Source organism: Amphibalanus amphitrite, unplaced genomic scaffold (genome assembly GCF_019059575.1).
Source record: "Amphibalanus amphitrite isolate SeventyFive unplaced genomic scaffold, NRLGWU_Aamphi_draft 001790F_arrow, whole genome shotgun sequence".
NCBI lineage: Eukaryota > Metazoa > Arthropoda > Thecostraca > Balanomorpha > Balanidae > Amphibalanus > Amphibalanus amphitrite.
The window spans coordinates 1-21790 of NW_024883283.1; the positions used below are offsets into that span (position 1 = coordinate 1).

At 53.1% G+C, this 21790-nt stretch overlaps 1 protein-coding gene and 1 long non-coding RNA gene across 2 annotated transcripts in view; both read right to left on the reverse strand.

The window, feature by feature from the left end:
* Nucleotides 1-1954: 1954 nt before the first annotated feature.
* The window catches only part of LOC122375175 (protein PRRC2A-like), a gene marked incomplete at its 3' end in the record, with an annotated part of 38741 nt that continues 18905 nt past the window's right edge, over nucleotides 1955-21790 (reverse strand). Inside the window, exons 2-5 of the mRNA XM_043354416.1 lie at nucleotides 12373-14399; nucleotides 10315-11551; nucleotides 5731-5798; nucleotides 1955-2058 (exon numbers count right to left, since the gene is read on the reverse strand). Coding sequence (XP_043210351.1) covers nucleotides 1955-2058; nucleotides 5731-5798; nucleotides 10315-11551; nucleotides 12373-14359 — 3396 coding nt within the window. The remainder of the gene's footprint in view (nucleotides 2059-5730; nucleotides 5799-10314; nucleotides 11552-12372; nucleotides 14400-21790) is intronic.
* LOC122375173 lies at nucleotides 6419-9645 on the reverse strand. The gene is made up of 3 exons (XR_006255354.1): nucleotides 9582-9645; nucleotides 7306-7417; nucleotides 6419-7199 (listed from the first exon to the last, which is right to left on the reverse strand). It is a non-coding gene; the product is annotated as an uncharacterized LOC122375173 (long non-coding RNA).

Below are 21790 nucleotides of genomic sequence, written 5' to 3' on the forward strand. Positions count from 1 at the left end.
ATTTTTTTTTGTTTTTTTTGATTTTTTGGGGTCAAAATCCAAAATTCAATAATCCGAGATAGCAGTTTTGTAGCCCTGTCCATTCTACAGCTTTTATGTCTGTATCATTTTTCTGTATTTGCAAAGCTATAGGCCTGATAGCTCTTCCCGCGAAACCCTTTTTTGGGTCGAAAACGGCAGAACATGACGTCACTCTGACGTCATTTCCGGCCAACCTATCATAGCCTTTGGAAAAAATTTTGGTCACAAGTGTAAAATTGATGTCCGGGAGGGTACTGAAAGTTTGGTGACGATCGGCGCAGTGGTTCTGGAGATATATCGAAAAGTCTGGAGGGGGGGGGCAAAAATAGCCCCCCCCCCACCAGGTGCGCGGGTTAAAGGCCTTGTGTTATGAATTCATCTCCAGTCCCATAAAATGCCGTCCCACAATGGTCTAATTCATCGTGTTCGAGGGTGAAGATACCATCTGAAAGCATGCTGACATGCAGAGTTTTCTTTGTTTTGCGATGACATAGGGATTTTCTGTAGTGATAACTGCGGTGAGGAGGGCAGAATGAAAGGTCAATGAAAACAAAACTGCTGACACAGAATTGATAGGAGCAGTCAGATTGAGAGGACAGGCCTGGACACATCCCACAAAGATCTCAGATCAGACGCGCGTCAGCGCCGTTAGCTGCAGGTATTGTAGTTCTCTAAAAGGAAGGTTTTTACATTTGATACGGAGTCGGTGGGAGATCCTAGAGATCTGGGAGGGAAACGTATTTTAAGAACGAAGCGCCGGTTTTCCTGCACTTCACATATGTATTGGAGTTTGGGATAAGATACGTCCTCCTAGATGAAAAAAGTCAAACGCCAACAACTAACGTTTCTCAAACTCATTATCGAATATTCCACTTGGTTCGCTACCACAAAAATTGCATTGTTATTGTATCGTAGCATGATTGGCTTTCAGCATGCCGTTCATATAAACTGCATTACCTACTGTTTGCTTTAACAAGGACATTAAGCTGTAAAACAACTGCATTGTGCTGACGCAATGTTTGATAATGCAATAATGGTCCCACAAAACATTTGGCGTTCATTTTAGCCGTAGCGACTCCCACACAGTGTATGTGTGTGAATACTGAATAGGCACACTGTATATCCGGGTGACGCGGGTCCTAGCTCATCAGCAGGGGCTCCGGCGAGCTCCGATGCCTCCTCTCCTACCACCCTCACTTCATTATCTACCGAGGTGTTTACCGGAAACAGACCGCACAAGAGATATCATTGGATGACAGCAAAGTCGTGCTTTTCCAGCCGGCACGAGCACCAGAGCGCCGTGCACCAGCACCAATACCACCACCAGCGCTGTGCTAACACTAATGCTCAGCGCATGCACCACCGTTCACCACCGCCTCACTGGTGCAGCTCCCGCGGCGGACTGGAGGCTGCCAAACTCATCACAGGCGGGGCAAAATTTATGACCGCGGCGAAGCCGACAGAAACCTTGATAGGGCCTGTGTCAATGTCGAAGAGAAATGGAATGGGGATGAGAGTCTTATCACTTACATTAGTTATTTTTCACATATCACTTCTCGTAAAGATGTGCTGCTATAGGAATGACGACAGCGTTGTAGAAAGTGTCCCCTAGCTGGATGACTCGCGATCCCCTTCAATGTCTGATATCCCCACTCAAATGCAAATAGTTACACCGAAGAAAAGCAGATAGGTTCATCTTTCGAATATGCCCCTAGTATCGGTTATCAAATCCATAAGACAGGAGAGAGTTGTTATGGTGACCTCCACTCTCGCCCAGTGTGACGCCGTCCTTCACTGAAGAGATCTCGGTCGTACATACGTCTCCTACCTCATTATCGAACTACCTCCCCGGTCCTCCGTGTCACTGTGCACCGCACCTGACGCCGCTGGGAAGCCCTCCGTCTCCGCCCCCTAATTAGAAACATTTCCTCACGCAGCGCGCGCCACGCACCTTGTCACTGGTGGTGGAGTCGTCGGCGGCGGCGGACTTGTTCTGTCCGAGCAGTCGGTCCGTCTCCTGGTCCGTGTCGGGCTCCTCTGCAACAGAAAAACGCCGGTTATCGGCGGAACACAGCACCAACGGTCACCAACAGAGCATGGCACTGGGCTGGGGTCACCGACCCACCAGAACACATCATCAGGCTGGTCACCAAAAGTCTGTCCCCGTGTGACCTCTGTCGCGTCAAGGGCAGACCACCAGTCAGTTCTAGCTGATCTCTGAGGTCCCTAATGATTGACAATTGCTTGATCTGAACGCCACATTACACTTTCGTTCGTCGATGGAAGCCCCCTCCCAACTATCATGAACGCTGTTTGATTAGATTAATTTTTCACCGATCAGATTTAAAGCAATTTACGTCGAGGATAGAAATGAATGAAATAAGATAATGAGCTCCCCGGGCGCTCGCCACGCTTTACACATCCGGGCGATCGGGTCTTTTGGCCCAGATAGCTCAAATCCCGCTCACGGGTGGAATTTTAACATGGCGGCGGCTATTCTTGTCACAGTGCGCCGGCTTCGCCACCGAGGCCGGTCCTGGCCTTTATCATGCTGCAGGCACCAATGCCGTTTGGTCTCTGGCTAATAATGCGAGTCCTGAGTCCTGACCGGGCGAAACTGACCGTCAACCGTCTTATTATTTGCGCGATTACTTTGGATTTAGCGATGCCGTAAAAACTGTAAAATACTTATACTTGTCATTGTATCATGACGAGACAATTTTGAATAAAATAAATAATTTTATTCTTTTATGAAGAAAAAGTCATACCTATATTGGTTTTGAAATCAATAAACAGGTAATGTGAATAAATACTTATTCTTTCACACATTCAACATTGAATCACAATGCATACCATTTATGAACGTCATCAATGTGAAAGGCACCGACGGCATCCGTTAGGCAGAACTCAGCGAACTAACTTTTAACTCGTGTCAATTAAGCATCCCATCCCAATCAAACCATCCCAATCGCTAACCTAACAACAAGGAACCAGCTCACTCACCGTCTGAAAATGACTCATAACAGATATACAGGCCATACAGCATTTCGCCCCACCAATCGCCGCGGCTCTGACCCAGGCCGCGTCCCCTTAGCGACCCCCGGCGACCTCTGACCGGCCGTGCCTCCGGGCGCTGCCGCTGTCACGGTGACTCTCCCCCTCACCGCCCGCTCGGAACACTGACAGTGCGCCGCGCTGGGACTGAGGCCACCTGGCGGTCGGCTGGTGACAGCGCCGACCGCGGCGTGCGTGAGACACCTGCGGCGCGGCCCGCGTCTCTCCCGTCACCGTCACCGCTCCCCGTCGGTGCCCCCCCCCCCCCCCCCACTCGGCAGTCGGTGCTGTTACCGCCGTCTATTCCGCGTTCGCTCCTATCGAAATTCTGTCGGAATTCCTACAGACGATTACATAAAAGTGTTAATTAATGCTGCCACAATTGGCTGCGATATAAACCAATGATGGACTTAGGACTAGGTGTGGAACGTTGCAAGTCCTTACAGTATAATTTGCGAGCCGCCGATGTCATATATCTAAAAATACTCTCCCCTTTGGCGATTTTTTCACATGCCTACATTTTCATGATTATTGCTTATACTCGATCGACTTACGTGACGATGCTCGTCAAAAAAGCAATAACAACTGTATTGACCACACTTTCTTTATTGAATGCTTAAAAATTTGCGAAAGTAGTGAGTCTCATAAAATGTTTGTTAACTCTTGGCTTAAATTCGTCCCGAAACACTCGCCATCGCTATCGAGGCTCCACGCAGGCACATGTAAAATACACGGTACGGGAAACACAAACAAATGCATGCGCATTGGATATGATGTTGCAAACTCCAGTAATCTGCAGTGCATGTCGCCCGACACAGCACCGTCTCCAGGGAACGGAACTTGGACACATGGGATCAACTTTGAGATCAATGGTTAATATGCCGTAATTGAAACTGGCGCAACTTCCAACTTCATTTAGCTATTTTAAAGTCTTGTAGGCGTTGCAGTCTGAGGCGAGGTGGAAACCGAGCCAGCGAACTTTGAGCTGTAGGTAACGTCATTTGAAAAGTGACATTAGATTTGAATATAAGATAGCCAGAAGCGGAAGCGTAGGGATATAAAAGTTTTGGTGAGCTAGAGAGAGAGAGAGAGAGAGAGAGAGAGAGAGAGAGAGAGAGAGAGAGAGAGAGAGAGAGAGAGAGAGAGAGAGAGAGAGAGAGAGGGGGGGGAGAGAGAGGGGGGAGGAGGGTGGCAGGGAGAGGAGAGGCGGAAGGAGGGAGATGAAGAAAACGTTTTCGGATAAGCAACAAAGAATGGCCTCGAATAGTTTGATAAAGGTTTCAAATAGTCATCAGAGGAGCCGCCCTGCCAATATGTGGCATCAATATGTATCCCGCTTCCAAAGCCGCATCCTATTTGAACGGCTAACAGGGTAACAATATCAGCTCCCTGGCGATGTGTTCGTCATCAGGACTCTGATGCTGTAGCGTATTTCCAGCGTTTGGTTTACTGGATACAAATTGACTAAAATGAGCCAAAATAGGCGACACGTCTGAGAAAATAAGGGACATTCCATCAAATAATCAAAAACAGCTACCGTTATCATCAGAACTTAACCCTCGCCCGCACATGCCATTTTCCCATCCTAGAACGCATATGGGGGGGGGGGGTGGTTGCCACCCCCCCCCCCGCGCCATTTCGTTCCTGTTGGAGATAGAGCTTAGCGGTAAAGACCAAAAAGATTCTTTGGGAAGAGACGAATCCAATGATACCCAGTTTTACTTTCTCAGGTCAGTCATTGACCTTCCAGGTCAGGTCAAACTAAAAAATGTTGCTGTTTTGGGTCACCGTTGGGTATCAAGTGCGCTGCTTATCAAATACCGATGACGATGCTGTTTTCTGGTGCCAAGCCAGCTAGAACCTCTTTGTCACACTACCCGACCAGATTTTTGTTGCTGAGGTCATTTCAGGTCAAGTTAGGTCAAGGTCAATTATATGTGTTTGTATGTCTGTGTGTGTCTGTGTGTATACTGATGTGTGCACCGATTGTTTTTGGGTCCATATTACATGAAATCATGATCTGAGAAGCTTTTACCAAAAATGCAGTAAAAAAACTTCACAACAAGTAAATTCAGCTTGCCTAAAACGCAATTATCTTAGATGACCTAGGTTGACCTTGACCCTGACCTTGACCCCTGTACATCGTCGAACAACATGTTCCATGATAGATGGGAGGTAGGACTGGCAAAAAAGGCCGAAATCAGGGTGTCAAAAGCTCACAAGGCCCATGGCAAACGCAAGATGTTGAGAATTGGCCATTTGGGCCATGACATGACCTGAAAATTAAGGTCATATCTCCAAAACCAAAAATCACAGAAACTTGAAATTTTCAGTGGACATCAAGAAAGGATAGAGGAGCAGCTATACGAAAAATCAGCCTTCTAGCTTTAAAAATGTTGAGTGCAGAGCAGAAAGACTACCTGGGGGGGTGGCAACCACCCCCCCCCATGTGCGGGCGAGGGTTAAAATCACTTACGGGACTCATCGAATTGTGTTTGCCTCGTTGCGTAAAAAGGACAAATGTATACGCGAAATGGGAAAGCTGTTTGTCTTGATTTACTATTGATACGCTATCTAGACATTGGATGGTCGCAATAGACTCGTGAATCATGACTGAGGCTCAGTCTATGACTCGTGAGTTGTGACTCAACTCACCCGTGTCAGCCTGAGGAATTGGCGGCGGGTCATCACATTTGGTCGAGAGCTTCTGATAGCCAGACCATCTGAAAATCGAGCACAAAAAAAAACGTCAACAGCATGGCACAGCTTGAGCTACAATACAACTACACTGAAAATAAATTCACACCCGCTCCTGGTGTTTACACCTTTTTAGGAAATGTTTACACCCCACCGTTTTTGAGCACCTGCACCGGTGTAGTTTCAACACCAAGTTTTGGTGTAAGCATACACTGAATCCTGGTGTAACACCAGGCACATACACTGGCGTATGGTGTTAAATCACTGTAAGTACACCAGTTTGTGGTGCTACACCACGTCTTTACACCATAAAAAGGTGCTACACCATTAATTTGCGCCTTCTTTACGGATACAAAACAAATACCTTTACACCAATGTGTGGTGTTAGCAGCCAATTGGGTACACCCCCTTCCGGTGTTGTGAAGGAGATACACCGGTGTTTGGTGTAGCTGCATCTCGATGAATTAATATATATATATATATATATATATATATATATATATATATATATATATATATATATATATATATATATATATATATATATATATATATATATATATATATATATATACGTGTGCATGCATCTGTGTGAACATATGTGACAAGTCCATATGCGTATACTGTCGCTTGCCATAGACCCCATACAAAGCAAAGCATTCCTTAAATAAAGACAATTTATTTTGTAACGTCCGAGACGAGCAATAAACAAATGTTATTAACAAAAATTGCGGCAACTGTGAGTGGCGCTTTCTCAAGTGCACGGGTGGTCACCGGACTCTGCTGACAACATATACCAGACCAGACACCAGACATGGGGGGGAGGGCGGTCGCCAGACTGACACCAGAGTCTTCACAGCCCGGTGACTGTCCCACCCAGATCCAGTCAGGTGACAAGCGGTCACCGAATCGGGCGGTCACGAGACTCGATGGACACAAGAGAACAAAGACAAACAAAGCAATGTTCTTTTCTAAACAATCTTGGTATGATAACCAAAGCACTATGGTAAAGAGACTCCGCGCCGCCTGGAGCCCTAACTCACAAGTCACAATGAACAGGAAAGCAGGCTCATGAACTCAACTGAACGTCATCTTTTTGTCACCTACTTAGTTGGAGCAGTCAGCCTACTCCAGGCAGCTCGGAGCCTCTTTGGCATGGAGCCTATCTCATCCGCCCTCAGCACATGAACGTTCATGAGGGTGGCCGTACACTGGCATGCCGTGAATGTCATTTTCTGTGACAGGACGGAGAAAACGATTCCCCACAGGAGCAGTTTGTCCTGGCTGCTTAGCCCGTTCGTCTTCACGACCTCCGTTTTTTTCCACACACAGGTTCTCGCCCACAATACAAGGCCACGCCTCCATGTTTGTTGGGAACACTGCGTCGTCCTCACCCAGCAGCGACAGCAGAGCTGACACAGTATCATCTGCAAGGGAAATGTACTGACTTAGCTTGCGCTCCGCAAAAAAATATTTTTCAACATTCAGCAGTCAGTACCTTATCGCTTTGAGAAACGTGTAGAATGAACTCACCTCCACAGCCGGTCTCCAACTTCACGCGGTCCAACACGTCTCGGAGACGCTGTGCGCAGTCGGCTTTGACATCTCCTTCCCAGCCTGTCAGTCTACCGAACTCTTTCCACATCTGCAACAGATAGTGCACATTTACTAAAATGGTGTATGTTGCAACTTCAAGTAAACTCACAGTAAGGCATAATGATAGTTTAAGGTGCGAGTACATGTTTCAGTGATTTACTGCACGAAGATCAACAGGTTCATTTTCAACTGTGGGTAACGAACATTATTACCCTTGAAATAAGCTGAGGAGACAGTGCCTAAGCTTCACTGAGTGCAAGCGTTGATATTACACTATTACTACCTATCTCAAACCACCCCTGGCAGTTGGCACTGAAGAAAAATATGATAAACAAAATAAAAAATAGTAGATGTTTCAACACATATCTTTTAACCCGCGCCCCAGTGGCGGTCTCAGCCAACTTCGCATAGTGGGGGGGGGGGGGGCATATGTTACCACCCACCTCTAACTCAGAAACTAAGAGGGCTAGAAAGACGCGGTAAAAAGCAGTCGATAGCGCTCAATGCGTACGTTTGAAAGTATTTCAATCATTTTTCATCTTAGAGCAATATTGGGGTCACCAGAGGTCATCAAAACTCAAAATTTGCCAATTGTCATATTTTAGAAAACATGCCGTTATCCCAGGACCTATGATAGCTAAAAAAACGCATGGAAAAGCAATCGATAGCTTTTGAACTTTTCTTTTGATAAGGTCATCATCAAAATTGACCTCAGGTCAACACTTTAGCCTCCAGAGGGCAAAAACTCGAAAAATAGCTGTTTTTACGAAAAGTGTTTTTTTTCGACAATAACTTTTGACTTAAAAAAGCCACGACATTTCCATTGCCAGGATTGTGTTCCTCTCGCCGAGACGCGTCGAATGAACTATAATTTGACCTTAAAAGGTCAACTTGAAAATTTGACCCCAGGTCAAGGTCATGACCTGACCGGGAAAGGTCACGTTGCATATCAGTCGATGCGTCTCAACAAGACAAACACGATAAGGTCATCCCCAACGTTCTATCTCTTTCCAATCGAGAGTTATTGGCAAAAATCTGTTTGTAGCTTCAAATGATCTCGGATGACCTTTCTAGAGGCTATCAGCAAAAAGGACACCTTGGTCGTCACGGGTGGTCCAAATCATTGTGATTCTGAAATATTTAAACTGTTCCTACGCGTACACACGGATCTAGAGGCATTTTCATTTGTCTTCATTGACTTATAATGGTAAGGTCACGCCACTGGCCTGACCTTAGGTCACGGATATAAAAAATCCGAGATATACACATTATAGGCGCCTATAACATCATGCAATCCACCAAGTTTAAAACCTCTCTGCCAAACACTGCAGGCTGGACATGATTGCAAACTTGTTTTTAGGCTTGGTCAGTTTACTTGACCTGGTGACCTGACCTGACATGACCTGGGGCCCAAAATTTTACACATTGTCCAGAATTGATGTACAGAAAGCTACTTTAAGCGGCGCGGCCCACGGTTTTTTATTCACACGCAAAAAAAAAAACGCGACAGGGTGGTAACATATGCCCCCCCCCCCCCCCACTGGTGTGAAGGTTAAACATCGAAACTATGTAGTGGATGCTGATCCAAGGTGATAAAAATTTCATAGCTTAAGACCTAAGCATTATAGTTAGATTTCGATTCAGGCCACGTTTCTTTTACCCTTTTGTCCCTTTCACGCGTTGCTGCAAAATGTCGGGAATTTACTTTTACATTTTGATACTTCTGCGGTTTAATTTTGGCTATACGATTAAAAATAAATGCTTTTGAAACGTGCGAAGCAAAAGAAATATGCATAATGCCTCTGCGGATGAACATCCTACAAACGTGAAGTCGGTACCGATTTCACGTTTGTAGGATGTTTATCCAGGATGTTTGGTCGATATAAGTGAAAATAACTACATACCTTCATCCTACCACGCAGCGTGCAGGGGGGGTGTACGTACGTTGGGATCGGTACTTCAATATACTATCTCTGCACCTTCAAGTACCTATCTCACGACTATGATGCACATTCTATGCTACTGGGATCATGAGCATGGTTGAATTAATTCATATTTAAGAATACAAACGTATCGCATTGCACCTACTTAATATCGAGGCTTCAACATACCAGGCAGCGATTCCACAATTCTGACTTAAAACAATATAACATCAATTCGGCACAGCAATTAACGAAGTAATCAGACACTAACTTAATATCACAAAATCATACCTGTGATGATCGCGCGGCAGGCTCCATCTTCATCTCACACCACCTCCAGTCTCCACACATCCCCGCATCACTCGTTTCAAACTGAAGCGCGAATCAACACGCCGCGCCGCCGTTCATTTGAATTTACGCATGTGCACGCGCAGCCGCTCGCGCTGGCCGGCGGCCGGCTGACCTTGAATCCAAGGCCATATCTGATCCATGGTAACGGTGCTAGTAACACCGTTTAGAGACCAATGAACTGGAAGCTACACCATTGTGTGGCGTTTGCGATATAACGTCTCTGTCACGGGGTGTTGACACCAAATGGTGGTGTTATTTATCCGTAGCGTCGGTTGGTCTGAGGTGGCATTGGTGTTAATTGTCGGTGTTGATTTTGAACACCGAGTAATTGCACCATTCTTCGGCGTTACACCCCACAGTTACACAGTTGAGTTGTGTTACACCCTACCAACACGCCTCTCATTGGTGCTTATTTTCGTGTCACCGGCACGCGAGTGTAAATTTATTTTCAGTGTATAACTTAATTTCTACAGACTACCAGCCCCTCTTTTGCGCCTCACCAAATAGAATTGCCTAATGGCAGCCATTTTAATTCCATATGCTGTGCCGCAGCGCACAGAATCGCTGCGGTACAGTCTACTTTGCAGGCGCTCTCCGTGCTGCCATCTATGAGTGAGGATCGCTACTATCTCTACTCGCAGTGTTTGGGCGGCGGTCCGGTCCCGGTACCCACCTGGGAATCCACGTGGAGCGCTCGGTCCTGCTGTTATCCTCGTCGGGCGACTCCAGGACAGGTGTGGTCGGCAGCCGGCGGGTGGCTGGCGCCGCTTTGCCGGGCAGCGCCGCCGGTCGGGCCGGACGGGCGCCGCCGCCCTGACCCAGCCAGCCCCTGCCCCCCGCCGCCGGCGCGGCGGCAGAGGGGGACGCAGCCGGGCGGGGCGGCAGGGGGGACGGGTGCGGCGCCGGCCGGCCGTTGGGGACCTGGCCCCCGGACAGCGACAGGGGGAGGTGGGGGCGCGGGGGCCGGCCCTGCGGCGAGGCGGGCGCGGCGGTCCGCGGTGAGGCCGGTGCCGGGTGTAGCGGCCGCACGCCGGGCGACTGCGAGCCGGGTGGCCCGGCGGCGAGCGAGGCCGAGCGCTGCGCCACGCCGGGCCGCGGGCCTCTGGAAGCCTCCAGACCGGTCGGCCGCCGGCCCGAGGCGGGCAGTCCGGGCGAGAACGACGTCACCAGCGTCGCCGACCGGAAGCTGGGCTGATACGTGTCGGACACAGTCTCATACGAAGCACTGTGGTCGGTGCCGAGCCGCGGCGGCTCCATGGCCGCTGCCCGCCCCATCGGCCGGCGACTGGTCGACGGGGACTGCTCCTCGCAGGAGTACGACCCCGGCGAGGCTCCGGGGTACCCCGACCTGACCCCACCCGCGGCCGAGTCCGCCGGGGGAGAGCCGCGGTAGCCGACTCGGCGCGGCGAGGGCTCCACGTAGTCACTTCTGCGGGTCGGCGTAGCGCGGTAGTCGCCGCCGTGGTGCCTGTAGTCGCTCCCATCGGGAGACTTCTCCAGATAGTCGTCGCTCTCGGGCCGCTCCGAGCTGTAGGCACCATGTCGTGCCGGTGTGCTGGCGTAGTCGCCGCGGCCTCGAACACCCTCTGAGCTGTAGTCCTCCCGTCTCTCGGTGGCGTAGTCCTCCCGCCTCTCAGCGGCGTAGTCCTCCCGCCTCTCAGCGGCGTGGTCTTCTCGCCTCTCTGCACAGTAGTCCTCCCGCCTCTCTGCACTGTAGTCGCCCCGGTGTGGCGTGTGGTGCAGCGGGTAGTCGCCACGCCGGTGCTCGGGCGGGGGCGGGGGCGGCTCGGGCGCCGGGGCGTCGCGGGCGGACAGCGGCGGCGGTGGCGGCGGCGGCGGCGAGGGAGAGGAGAGAGCAGCCCGTCTGCTGGTTGTCACCGGCAGGGAGAGAGGAGAGGAGTGGTCCGAGCCTGAGAAACGGACAGAGGGAAGGGGCTGTCAGCGATCAGTACCGCCCGATGCAGCGGAACACAAGACGCATCATTCTTCGACAGCGACAGCCCGTAGCAGAGTCGAGCTCAAATCAAGCAGCAAGGAATGTGAACGGAATATGCCTATATATCAGCTACAGCTGTAGTTCAAGTAGCATAAGAGGAAACGTTAGGTACCGTTTTACGTCTACGAGTAAGCCCTTGGTCCTTGATACTTTTTCTTATCGTCTTGGATAATTATCGACCTTAGAATTAGACATATTACCGCTCTTTATGTTACTTGGGAGAACACGATAACTTTTTTTTTGCTTTAAAATGGCGTTGCATCCCCGGGCCCCAGCTGGCAGTCGTTTTGCACTCAGACAGAGTGATACCGACGCTCGGGCTATTTTCGGGCGCCGCGGACATTAGCAGTGCTAGAACGACCGCTCGGAGAGCCTTTTTGGAGAGAGAGAACGGCCGAATCGCCTCAATCCGTCCAGCAGAAATGAGAGATTGGTTTCTATCCGTTCAACCAGAAGCAATAACACTAACCAAGCAGAAAATTGAAACCATGAACGGCATTGCTGATTTTCAGATTCGCTGATTTTGAATCGGTCAAACATGCAAAATAAAAAATGGATTTTTTGGGGGGGAAAAGATAAAAAAAAATCAGAATTGACTTGCAGAAGGCGCAGCCTGGCAGGGATCCCGCTTGTTGATTGATCTGCCTAATGCAGGAAGTTACATTTGTTTGACATATTTTCATTGCTTCGTTAATAATAAATTCGGGAATCTGAGCATGCATTTATTGTACCTACCTAAGGGATCGACTGATCTGAGGTCCAGGTCGCTGCCTCGGTAGTGGGCTCTGTACTGATGCTGCTCCTGTTCCTGCTGCTGAAGCTGATGTTCTCGCTGCTGCTCACGCTGCTGCTGCTGCTGACACAGGTAGGCCTCCACCTCCCGCTGTCGGGTGGGTGTAATGTTGGCCAGGCGGTGGTCGGCACTCGGCGGGGACGGCGGCCCCGGCGGCGGCGGCGGCGGCGGGGGCGGGGAGCCTGGCCGCCGCTCGCGCAGCTCCGACTCCAGCCGGGCGATGTGGCGCCGCAGCAGGCTGGCCGCCGTGGGGCTGAGCGGCTCGGCGCTGGCCGCGTCCTCCGAGTCGTCCGGCCCCTCTCCGTCCTCCCAGTCGCCATCCGAGAGGCCGTCCTCCAGCACCGGCATCAGCGGCGCGCCGGCGGCGGCGCTGCCCGGCGCCGGACTGCCGCCGTCCGAGCGCGTCAGCTCCAGCTCTAGCTCCAGGTCGCCGCACTCGCTGACGCTGGTGCGCGGAGAGAGGGTCAGCAGACGGGAGCGCTGCGGCGAGTCGCGCCCGTCGGCCAGCCGGCCGAGCAGGCTGACTCGGCCCAGGCCGGCGGCGGCCGCCTCGCCCGGCTCCGAGGCGTCCGAGCCGTGCGAGCCCAGGTAGCCGGACGACGAGCTGGCCGTGCCCGAGCACGCCGCCACGCCGCCCTCCGAGCCGCCGTCGGACGGGCGCACCGTCGACTCGGTCGGCGCCGCGTCCGCCCGACCGCCCCGAGTCGGAGTCGGAGTCGGAGTCGGCAGCGGCGACAGGCTGTGGTCGGGGGACAGGCGGTGCTCCGCCAGCGCGGCCGGGTCGGAGCCAGACACGGCGGTGGGGTCGGCCGCCTCCTCGGGGCGGGTGAAGGCACGGAGAGGCAGCGCCTGAGGCTCCGCCTCCTCTGAGATCTCCCGGTCGGGGGAGATCAAATAGTTGCCCGAGTTGCCGTACATGCTGGTGTCTGTCAGAGTCAGGCTGCCCCGCGACTCCCTCCGCTCAAACTCGCGCTCACCGCCGTAGTGATCGGCCCTGTGATCCAGACTCCGCTCCTGTCCCGACCTGCGCTCTTCCGTTCGTCCATAGCTCGGCTCGTCCTCGTATACAAACCTCCTCTCCGAGCCGTACCCCAGAGACCGGTCCGCTCTTCTGTCTGTGCTCTCTGAGCTCCGCTCCAGGCGACAGTCCAGACTCCTCTCAACTGCCCTGTCATAGCCGCGCCCTGGGATGCGGTCTGAAGTGCGCTCGATTCCGTACCCGAAGCTGTGCTGATCCAGACTACGTTCCGTTGCGCAGCTGGCGTTTCGCTCGGCGGTCCGCTCTGGACCCCTGTCGGAGGGGCAGTCGAGGCTCCGCTCGACATCCGGCCGTCGCCAGGACCGGGGCCGCGCCTCGGCCGACGCCCGGGAGCCGTAGCGTCTCGGCGAGCCCTCGTACTGCGCGATGGGCAGCGCCGGCTCGGCCAGGTCGCCGATGTCGTCAAACACCACGGTGCCCTGGACGGGCGTCTCTCCGACGGTGAGCCGGCCACCGGGCGCGGCGCCGCCCAGCAGACAGGTCTCCCGGAGCGGGCGCAGCCCGAGCACGGTCAGGTCGAGCGACTCGCCTCCCGCGGCCGAGCGGAGCCGCTCGCCGGTCCTGACCGGTCGCCGTCTGACCGGCCGGCTGCGGCCGCCGCGCGCCACCTCCAGCCGCGGCTCGGCCCCGCAGTCCGAGTCGGGCTCGCTGGAGGGCGGCTCGGCGGCCCGGGTCGGCTCCATGGCGGCGAGGTTACCGTTCAGGTCACAGACGGCCTCCGGCTCTGACCCGGCAGCTGCTGTCAGGGAACTGGCGGCGGTGCTGGCGGCGGAGCTGTGGCTCACATTGCCGAGCCGATCGGTGGCGGCGCGAACCGTCGGCGGCCGGCACTTGGGGAACAGACGGTCGATGCTGCTGTTGTCGTTACACAGCTGAAGGTGTGACGTCATGGTGTGACGTCATCACGGGCAGCGCCGGGCCCGACAGTTCCTGGAAACAGGGGAAAGGGGGGCAGTCGTCAGCCCGAGGGCAGACTGGCGTCGAGCAGTTACCAACCAACCAAATGTCACGGACGCAACGAATGCGATTCCACACCGTTTACTGGCCAGTCAAGCTATAGACATATTTTAGGACTCGTTTAGATTCTAGTTGCTTGCATTATCAGTATTACCTTATCATATGTAGAAGTAAAAAATACAGAATAATTGGGAGGGAGAAAAGTGCAACTTTTAAATGAGCGAATTCAGTAGGTATATAGCATTTTAAATGGTTTGAATGAATCTGTTCAAAAAGTCTAATCAGAACACTTTGCAGTCTCAAGAGTTATCCATGTCAACAGCAAAAAAGAACTGTTGAACGGTTATTAAATGCACAACGCTCTGGCGGTGGTAAGTCCCAGTTCATTGTAAGTACTAAGTACCCACCGACCCTGCTCCGACGAAAGGACCCCAGGCTGCCCAGACAGACCGGCCGGGGCGGAGTCTGACCTCTAAGACCCCGGCGGCCGACCTCGCATGTGATTGGCTGATCCCAGCAGGAGCAAGAAAGGCTACACCGCTGTTGTCCAGCGGGAGCAGTTCTTATCGTGATCTAATTGTTATGTCTGGTTTTAAAGCTATACTTTAGTAAACGGCTACCAAAAAAAAAAAAAATGTCAGACGGTGAAATCACAATCATGTCAATTATAATTAGCAATAGCATTCACTGTAAAATAATGTTTTGTAATTTTTCATAAACTGCATTAACTATTAAGCTACAAGCAGCCGGTTTCCTTCAACTACTTTTCTAAAATCTCGTAAACCTTTCACCTTCCAGGATTTGCCTCCCCTGCCGAGCACCATCTACCTACAGCTCTGATCGTTTTCAACCCTCCTCGCACTTCAATCGGCCGCGTTGATCCCCGCAGCGGCGGCCGCGGCGTGGCTCGAGCTGACAGGCGGCCATTGGGCCGTCAGCGGGTCATTGGGGCTGTCCGCGGGGCGGCCCGCCGCAGCGCCGCTGATCCGCCATCAGCCCACCGTCATCCCGAGCCGTCATCCGAGCCGTCACCGGCGCGCTCGGTGAAACCTGCCGTAATCACAGACGGCGGCGGCGGCGGCTCTAGGCTGTGGGACTCTCCCTCGCCTCAGTGCGAGCGCAGGGAACACTGACGCTGTCACCGGCTGAGTATCGGCCGGTCCTGTTGCTCCCGGATCTCGGGGGATCAGTCACCGCGTCAGCTGCGGCGGGCAGGGGGGGGGGGGGGGGCGGGGCGCCGGCGGCGACCGGCTGGTGCTGCCGCCGTCCGTTCGGTCTGGTCTGTATCTGCCGCAGGCCGACTGTTTGCGTCCGTTTGCCGCCAGTGTTTGCCGTTCCGTATCTGTCCGCCCCCGCGCCTCCGCTCCGCTCGGATCGATCCGGATCTCCGGGGACCGGGGGATCCGGATCAGGACGGATCGCGCTTCGGCTTAGAACCAAGAGTAGTGGAGGACGTTTTGGAGATGGGCTGCGTCGTATTCCGCAGGCTCGGCTTTTGCGGGGCGGGATTATGTGAAGATATAGAGCAGTCCTACAAAAGACTGGGCACTTGACTGCAGGCTTGGGGCGCAGACCAGCACCGCCGAAACGGGCCGAATCGTCTCAGAGGAGCTTATCTTGTGAGATACTTGCTGGGATTAGCGATGAATGGTCTGAAGGCATAAGGACTGCGTCAGTAAAGCAGTGATTATTCAGTTCATCTGTTTTTTTTTTTGCGGCATTCCATTTGATCACTTAATGGAAGTGTTCTCTTTTGCGGCGGTATCGGGCCACCTACGTCTTTCCATCGCCAGAAATATCGCTTATCCCGGCGGTCGCGACAGCCGTTCTGTTTTCCTCACTAGGCCTGCCGATTAATTATTCATAGGTCACAGCTGGAGGTCTTCTAGGAGCGGCGTCTGGGGCCGGCGAGGGTGTCAGGGTGATGTCAGTGGCGCCTGAGCACCGGCGGCGCCTGGGAGAACCTCCAGAGACCGTGCAACAAACAAGTTCCCCTGGAGCGAGCAGCCACCGGGCATTCCAGACACAAATTGTCGCCGAGACCAAAACAGGACAATTTCGCCGCAGAGTTTACGATGGCTTAACGCAGCTCAGAAGCCAAAGTGAATTCTCAAAGCAGCAAAAAAGGCATTGAAAGTCAACTCCTGTGCGCAAGTGGTGGATGTTATCGGCTAAAGAACGCACGTAACCATTTGCTCCTGGTTATCTTGCCAAAGTGAACTGTTCAATAAATGGAGGAAATTCTTGAAACTTTTTACATATTGAGTGGGAATGTCTGAAACGGTAGCGTGTAAATAAACTTCACAGTTAACTCAGGGTTATCATTAACGAAATAAATAAATATGTTATATAAAAAATGCAGATCATGCATGCTAATTTGAAATAAACTGACTTTCACTAATCGTACTCGATCGAACATAGTACTCGTAATTGGTCATGAGTCTGACTTATCAGCGCCCACAGCATTACCAATCAGGGCCCGGAGCGGCTCCATAGACTCGGGTCCCATATGCCCACCTCCACTCAACACCACAGTCACGCTCGTTACTGGGCCGGCCGCGTCACTCAGCTCCGACACTCGGAGCCATCGTCACGCTCCTAGCCGAGCCGACCGCGTCACGCAGTCGTCTTACGTAGCACACGCACACCGTTCGCTGGCCGTCCGATCAAACGAGCGGCACCACTTGTGGCCGGACGGCAGCGGGAACGGCGGGAGAGAGAGGAAGGGCTCCTGTGGAGGGAGGGACACCCGCCCGCTCTGGCCCGCTCTCCCGGTGGACGATACGCCCGGCTGGTCCGCTCCCCCGGTGGACGATATGCCCGGCTGGTCCGCTCCCCCGGTGGACGATATGCCCTCCAGTCATCCTCAGAATGGGCACATACATTATGCATGCCGTCCAGATGCTTCTATTATGGTCAGCCGGGAGCGCGCCTGCTGCGGCCGGCCGTCGAGCGGTGCTCGAGTACCCACGCTATCTCATGTCGGCACGGGTCGCGTGCCTGCCGCCGCCGCCGGCCAGCCCGGTTAGCAGTCGCTCTCTGCCGGGTATTCACAGGCGCGAGTTCAATCTCGCCCCAGGTCACAAATCTCACGTCAAACATTTTAGATTCTGGGTAGTGAGTGACATTGTTAATGTAAATTATGCCGGATCCCATAAGACGTAGATTGAAATGCACGGTTACCGACATGGTCCTCAACAGTTCCGCTTATTCACAGACGGAACATTTCTGATGAGCTGCGCTAATTTACTTGAATAGTTAATCACTGGACGGATATTAAGTAAAGTAATTAACTTAAAAGAATGGAAAATGCTCGGTTTTGAATTTTCGTCAATCCTGCTAAGGGGTTGCCAAGATGGTGTCCTGAATTGGTGATCCATTGTTGAGGGCTGAGGCCTTACCACTCCGCTATAACGTTTACCTACTATACTTAAACCCAATTATACAGTCGTTATATTCTGTCGTATCCCGCATTCCACGACCATAGAATCAATAACTTAGAAAAGATACTTATAAAGTAAAAGTATCCGATGTCTCAATATACTTAATTTTATTTGCCACGGAATCATGGTCTCAGATGTGCCGAACTCGTTTATACGCACTGATCCAAAAGTGCTCGAGTTCTGCATAACACGACCAGCCATGCCAACTAACGCCTGGCTCCGAGCCTAATCTTGTCATTTCCCGCCGCCCTCATTAGACAATCAGATTAACCCTCCCAATTATGCCTCGCTGATTGCAGAGGCATATCTCCTGCAGAGTTCATGTAGGTGTTCTCGCTCCCACCACTGTCGAGGGGGAAACTCTGACTCATTGCGCTCCTACACCGGACCTGGCCACGGGATAACACCCTCGTGTATCATGGACGCGGGGAATTCATGTCGGTCATCATTCTCGGCTCCCCAAATTAGCCGCCCATCGGTCTCCGGTGTAACGCGCTCCGCCACCGCCACCGCCGCTACCCCCCCCCCCTCTCTCTCTCTCTCTCTCTCTCTCTCTGTCTCTCTCTCTGTCTCTCTCTCTCTCTCTCTCTCTCTCTCTCTCTCTCTCTCTCTCTCTCTCTCTCTCTCTCTCTCTCTCTCTCTCTCTCTCTCTCTCTCTCTCTCTCTCTCTCTCTCTCTCTCTCTCTCTCTCACTCTGCTGCTATTACACCGCAGCCCTCCATCGAGTCGACAGCGGACCCCCGGCTCGTCGCAGATTAGCCCCCAGGTCCCGGGCAGAGCGCAGGAAGGGCCCGGGTGGAATTTCTCCCGGGAGCCAGTTACGCCATCCCACGAACGAGAAAACGCCCCGCGGGGACCACTGTGCCGTCTCAGAAGTGACACGTCGGGGCCGCGCAGGGCCTGTTGCAAGCTCTTGATGAGGACAGGAGTTGCGTAAGTGAGGTAGGTCGGGAAGGAGAGAGGAGAGATGAGGGGAGATGAGGGAGAGAGGGATGGGGCAGCAGTGGTGGCAGGGTGCTGTAACAATTGGAGAAATTCACATAGGCGGTGGCTGTCCTGATCGGCAACCGTCCTGTCCGCTGCCATACATGTAGAGATGATAATTTCACATAGCAAGGACTCACATTACCAGCAAAGTCCACGGGCCTATACGGTCATTATGTGGCGGACCGGGCGATGGCCAGCCCACACCGGCCCGACAGATGGCTAACGGACGGCCCATTTCGGGCCCAGAAACGAGCTGAACGACCTCAGAACGGTGCGACTGCGGGCGGACGACGATCGGGTGGGGTGGACTGTGGAATGTGGATGGCAGGTGTGAAGTCCTGTGGATTGGGAACTGTGGACGTTGGCCATGTGAGATCCTGCCGGCCGTGCACGGTCGGACGGTGGACTTTGGTCCGAGGACTGTGGATGGACGGTGGAGTCATGAACGAGCGGTGGGATGTGGACGATGGACTGTGGACTGTGGGCCGGTAACTGTGGAGCTCCACGGTCTGTGAAAGGAGGGCGATGCTGTCGTCTGTTGTCGATACCGCAGCAGCTGTTTGCTGTGGCCGTTTCCAGCCGCCGTTTCTGTGTGGAGCTGGCCGCCACCTCACGGACCGAGCCCTGTTAGCTCGCAGCCGGCACTTCCCACTATGATTGGATATATTTGACACGACGGCCATAACCGGCTGAAAATGAGCGCACCGCCCCGGGTTTTAAATGGCTGTCAGGGCGCAACTAATCAAACTAGAAGCATCGCGCGGAATATAAAGCGACAGCTCATCCCGTGCTGCCGCACGATCGCGCCAAACTGTATCCGGTATGGGATTTCTCGTCAAATTCTTTCATGAGGATGCCACATACATTTCAGGGGCCGATTCAATAAGGGTCGGGCTCATTTCCAGTCGGTGATTTCCCACGCCCCAGCTCACGCCGGCTGACAGTGCTCGGATAGGACGCCGCTAAGTTACCGACCCCGGCCGGCTGCCGCAGCCCGCTGCCACTGCCGATACTGTCGTCCCCAGACGTGGCCCGGGGAGTTTGTTCGGAGCTGCGGCCTGCGGCGTCACGATACCGGCGCCGGTCCACCCCCGGGGGACAGGTCGGTCGAGGTCGAGCACATGCATCGCGCCGCCAGCCGCGGCCGTGAACTCGGAGTTACGAGCCGTCTGCCTGTGCCTGATTGATTGGTGGTGTCGTGTTGGCGGTGAGCACCCCGTAATATCGCTGTGAGCTGCCGCCCCGGCCGTTCGGCGGTCCCCCGACCACCGCGGCCGGTCAGAAGGTTATGGGTCAGCGAGCGAAGGTCAATGGCTGCAGATCAATGCAAACACTGCAGGTCTCCGTTCCGCCCCACTGAACAGGGCAGCTGCAGCCTGCATTCGGTGATCACATCACACCCGTCCGCCCGCCGCCCGCCGCGGTGCCCGGTGGCGTCTGGGACCTAATCACGTGACTTCCCTCCACCAGCTGACTGCCGTTGTTAGCAGACGGTCCCTCATATCGGTCTGTAAAATGGCTGACTAGCCCCGCCCCTCCAGACGCGGCAGCCCCTCCGCGGCCGGCGGAGGCGGGGGCCCCGCCCACTGAGCACTGCGGCACAGTCTACTCGTCAGGCGTTATACCAGGCCTGGGAGGGGACTGATGGTCGCACAGTGGACGGCGTGGGAAAACGCGGGCAGGTGGCGAACAAAGTTCGATCTGTAGTTGACTTGACTTTCATAATGTTTGTGCTTTGTTGAAGTCAGTTTCACTTGGCGTCTCCATTAACATTTTAAAACTTATATAGGTAATCGTTAAATAGGTAGGAAAATACAAGGTCGTCTAAGAATTTATCTTAAATCAAAAGGGAACATCAAAACAAACGTTCGAGCACTGTTGCTGTTAAGAAAATCACATTTGAGCACCATGTCACGAGCCCCTATCTGTCGGCTTCATTCTGATTCCGTCCACCCTGCATCACGGGATGTTTGGACCGCTATCACGCCACCGCTGGCACTTGGTAACCGCTTAGCCGCCAACGATATTACCCGGCCAGATCCAGATTGAGTTTCAGACTTAGCATATTTTATTCATTCCACAAGAAGATAAATCTTGCGATAGAGGCTGGTTGCTATGACCGTGTGGGAGTTGAGAATCAACATAAATATGCACCTCAAACTAAACAAATAAATAAATAGGCAATAGCACATTGCATCGGGATAAGAGTTATCTTACGGCCAAGGTCACCCGGCGCTGGGCAGTCTGGCTGGCCGCCGAGTGACCACAGAAAGTAGATATGCTTGCGGTCCTCTGGGCATATAGTGAGCGCAACATGGAATATCGTGCCGGGCCTTGCCTCAGAACAGGGAAGCACCAGGAGACCGACGGCTAGGCGGGCTGGGCCACGAACCGACCGGGCCAGATACCGATATCGCTAACAGAACTTCCAGTCAGCTAAAACGGCACGATAGCCACACCTCAGCCAGAGACGGCTGGCAGACCCCAGCCGGCCCCAGGCCAGGTGGTGTTCACTCCCGCCTCCCCCCCCCCTCCCCCACCGGCGGCGGCGGGCCGAATCAATCCCGCTTATGATAAATCAATGTTGACATCGACCGGCCGGAGTGCCGGATTAATTACCGCGCTGGTTGGACTTTGGGCTGTGCCACCAATACGTGACCGGACTGGACACACCAGTGGAGGGCGAATGACGAACAAGTCGAAATGAATTGGCGTGTGTGGGCGACAATTCATGGAGGATGTACGGATTAGGTGAGATTGAGAGTGGAGTTAGATGGATGGGGCATAGCATCTGAGCTGGATTAGGGAGTTTGGGAGGTGATTCACGCTCCATTTGTTTGAGCACTCTATGATTCATGGTAGATTTCCCTAATTGACGTATGACCTACGGTGGATTTAACTGATAACGTATTGATACATGATTCATAACAGCTT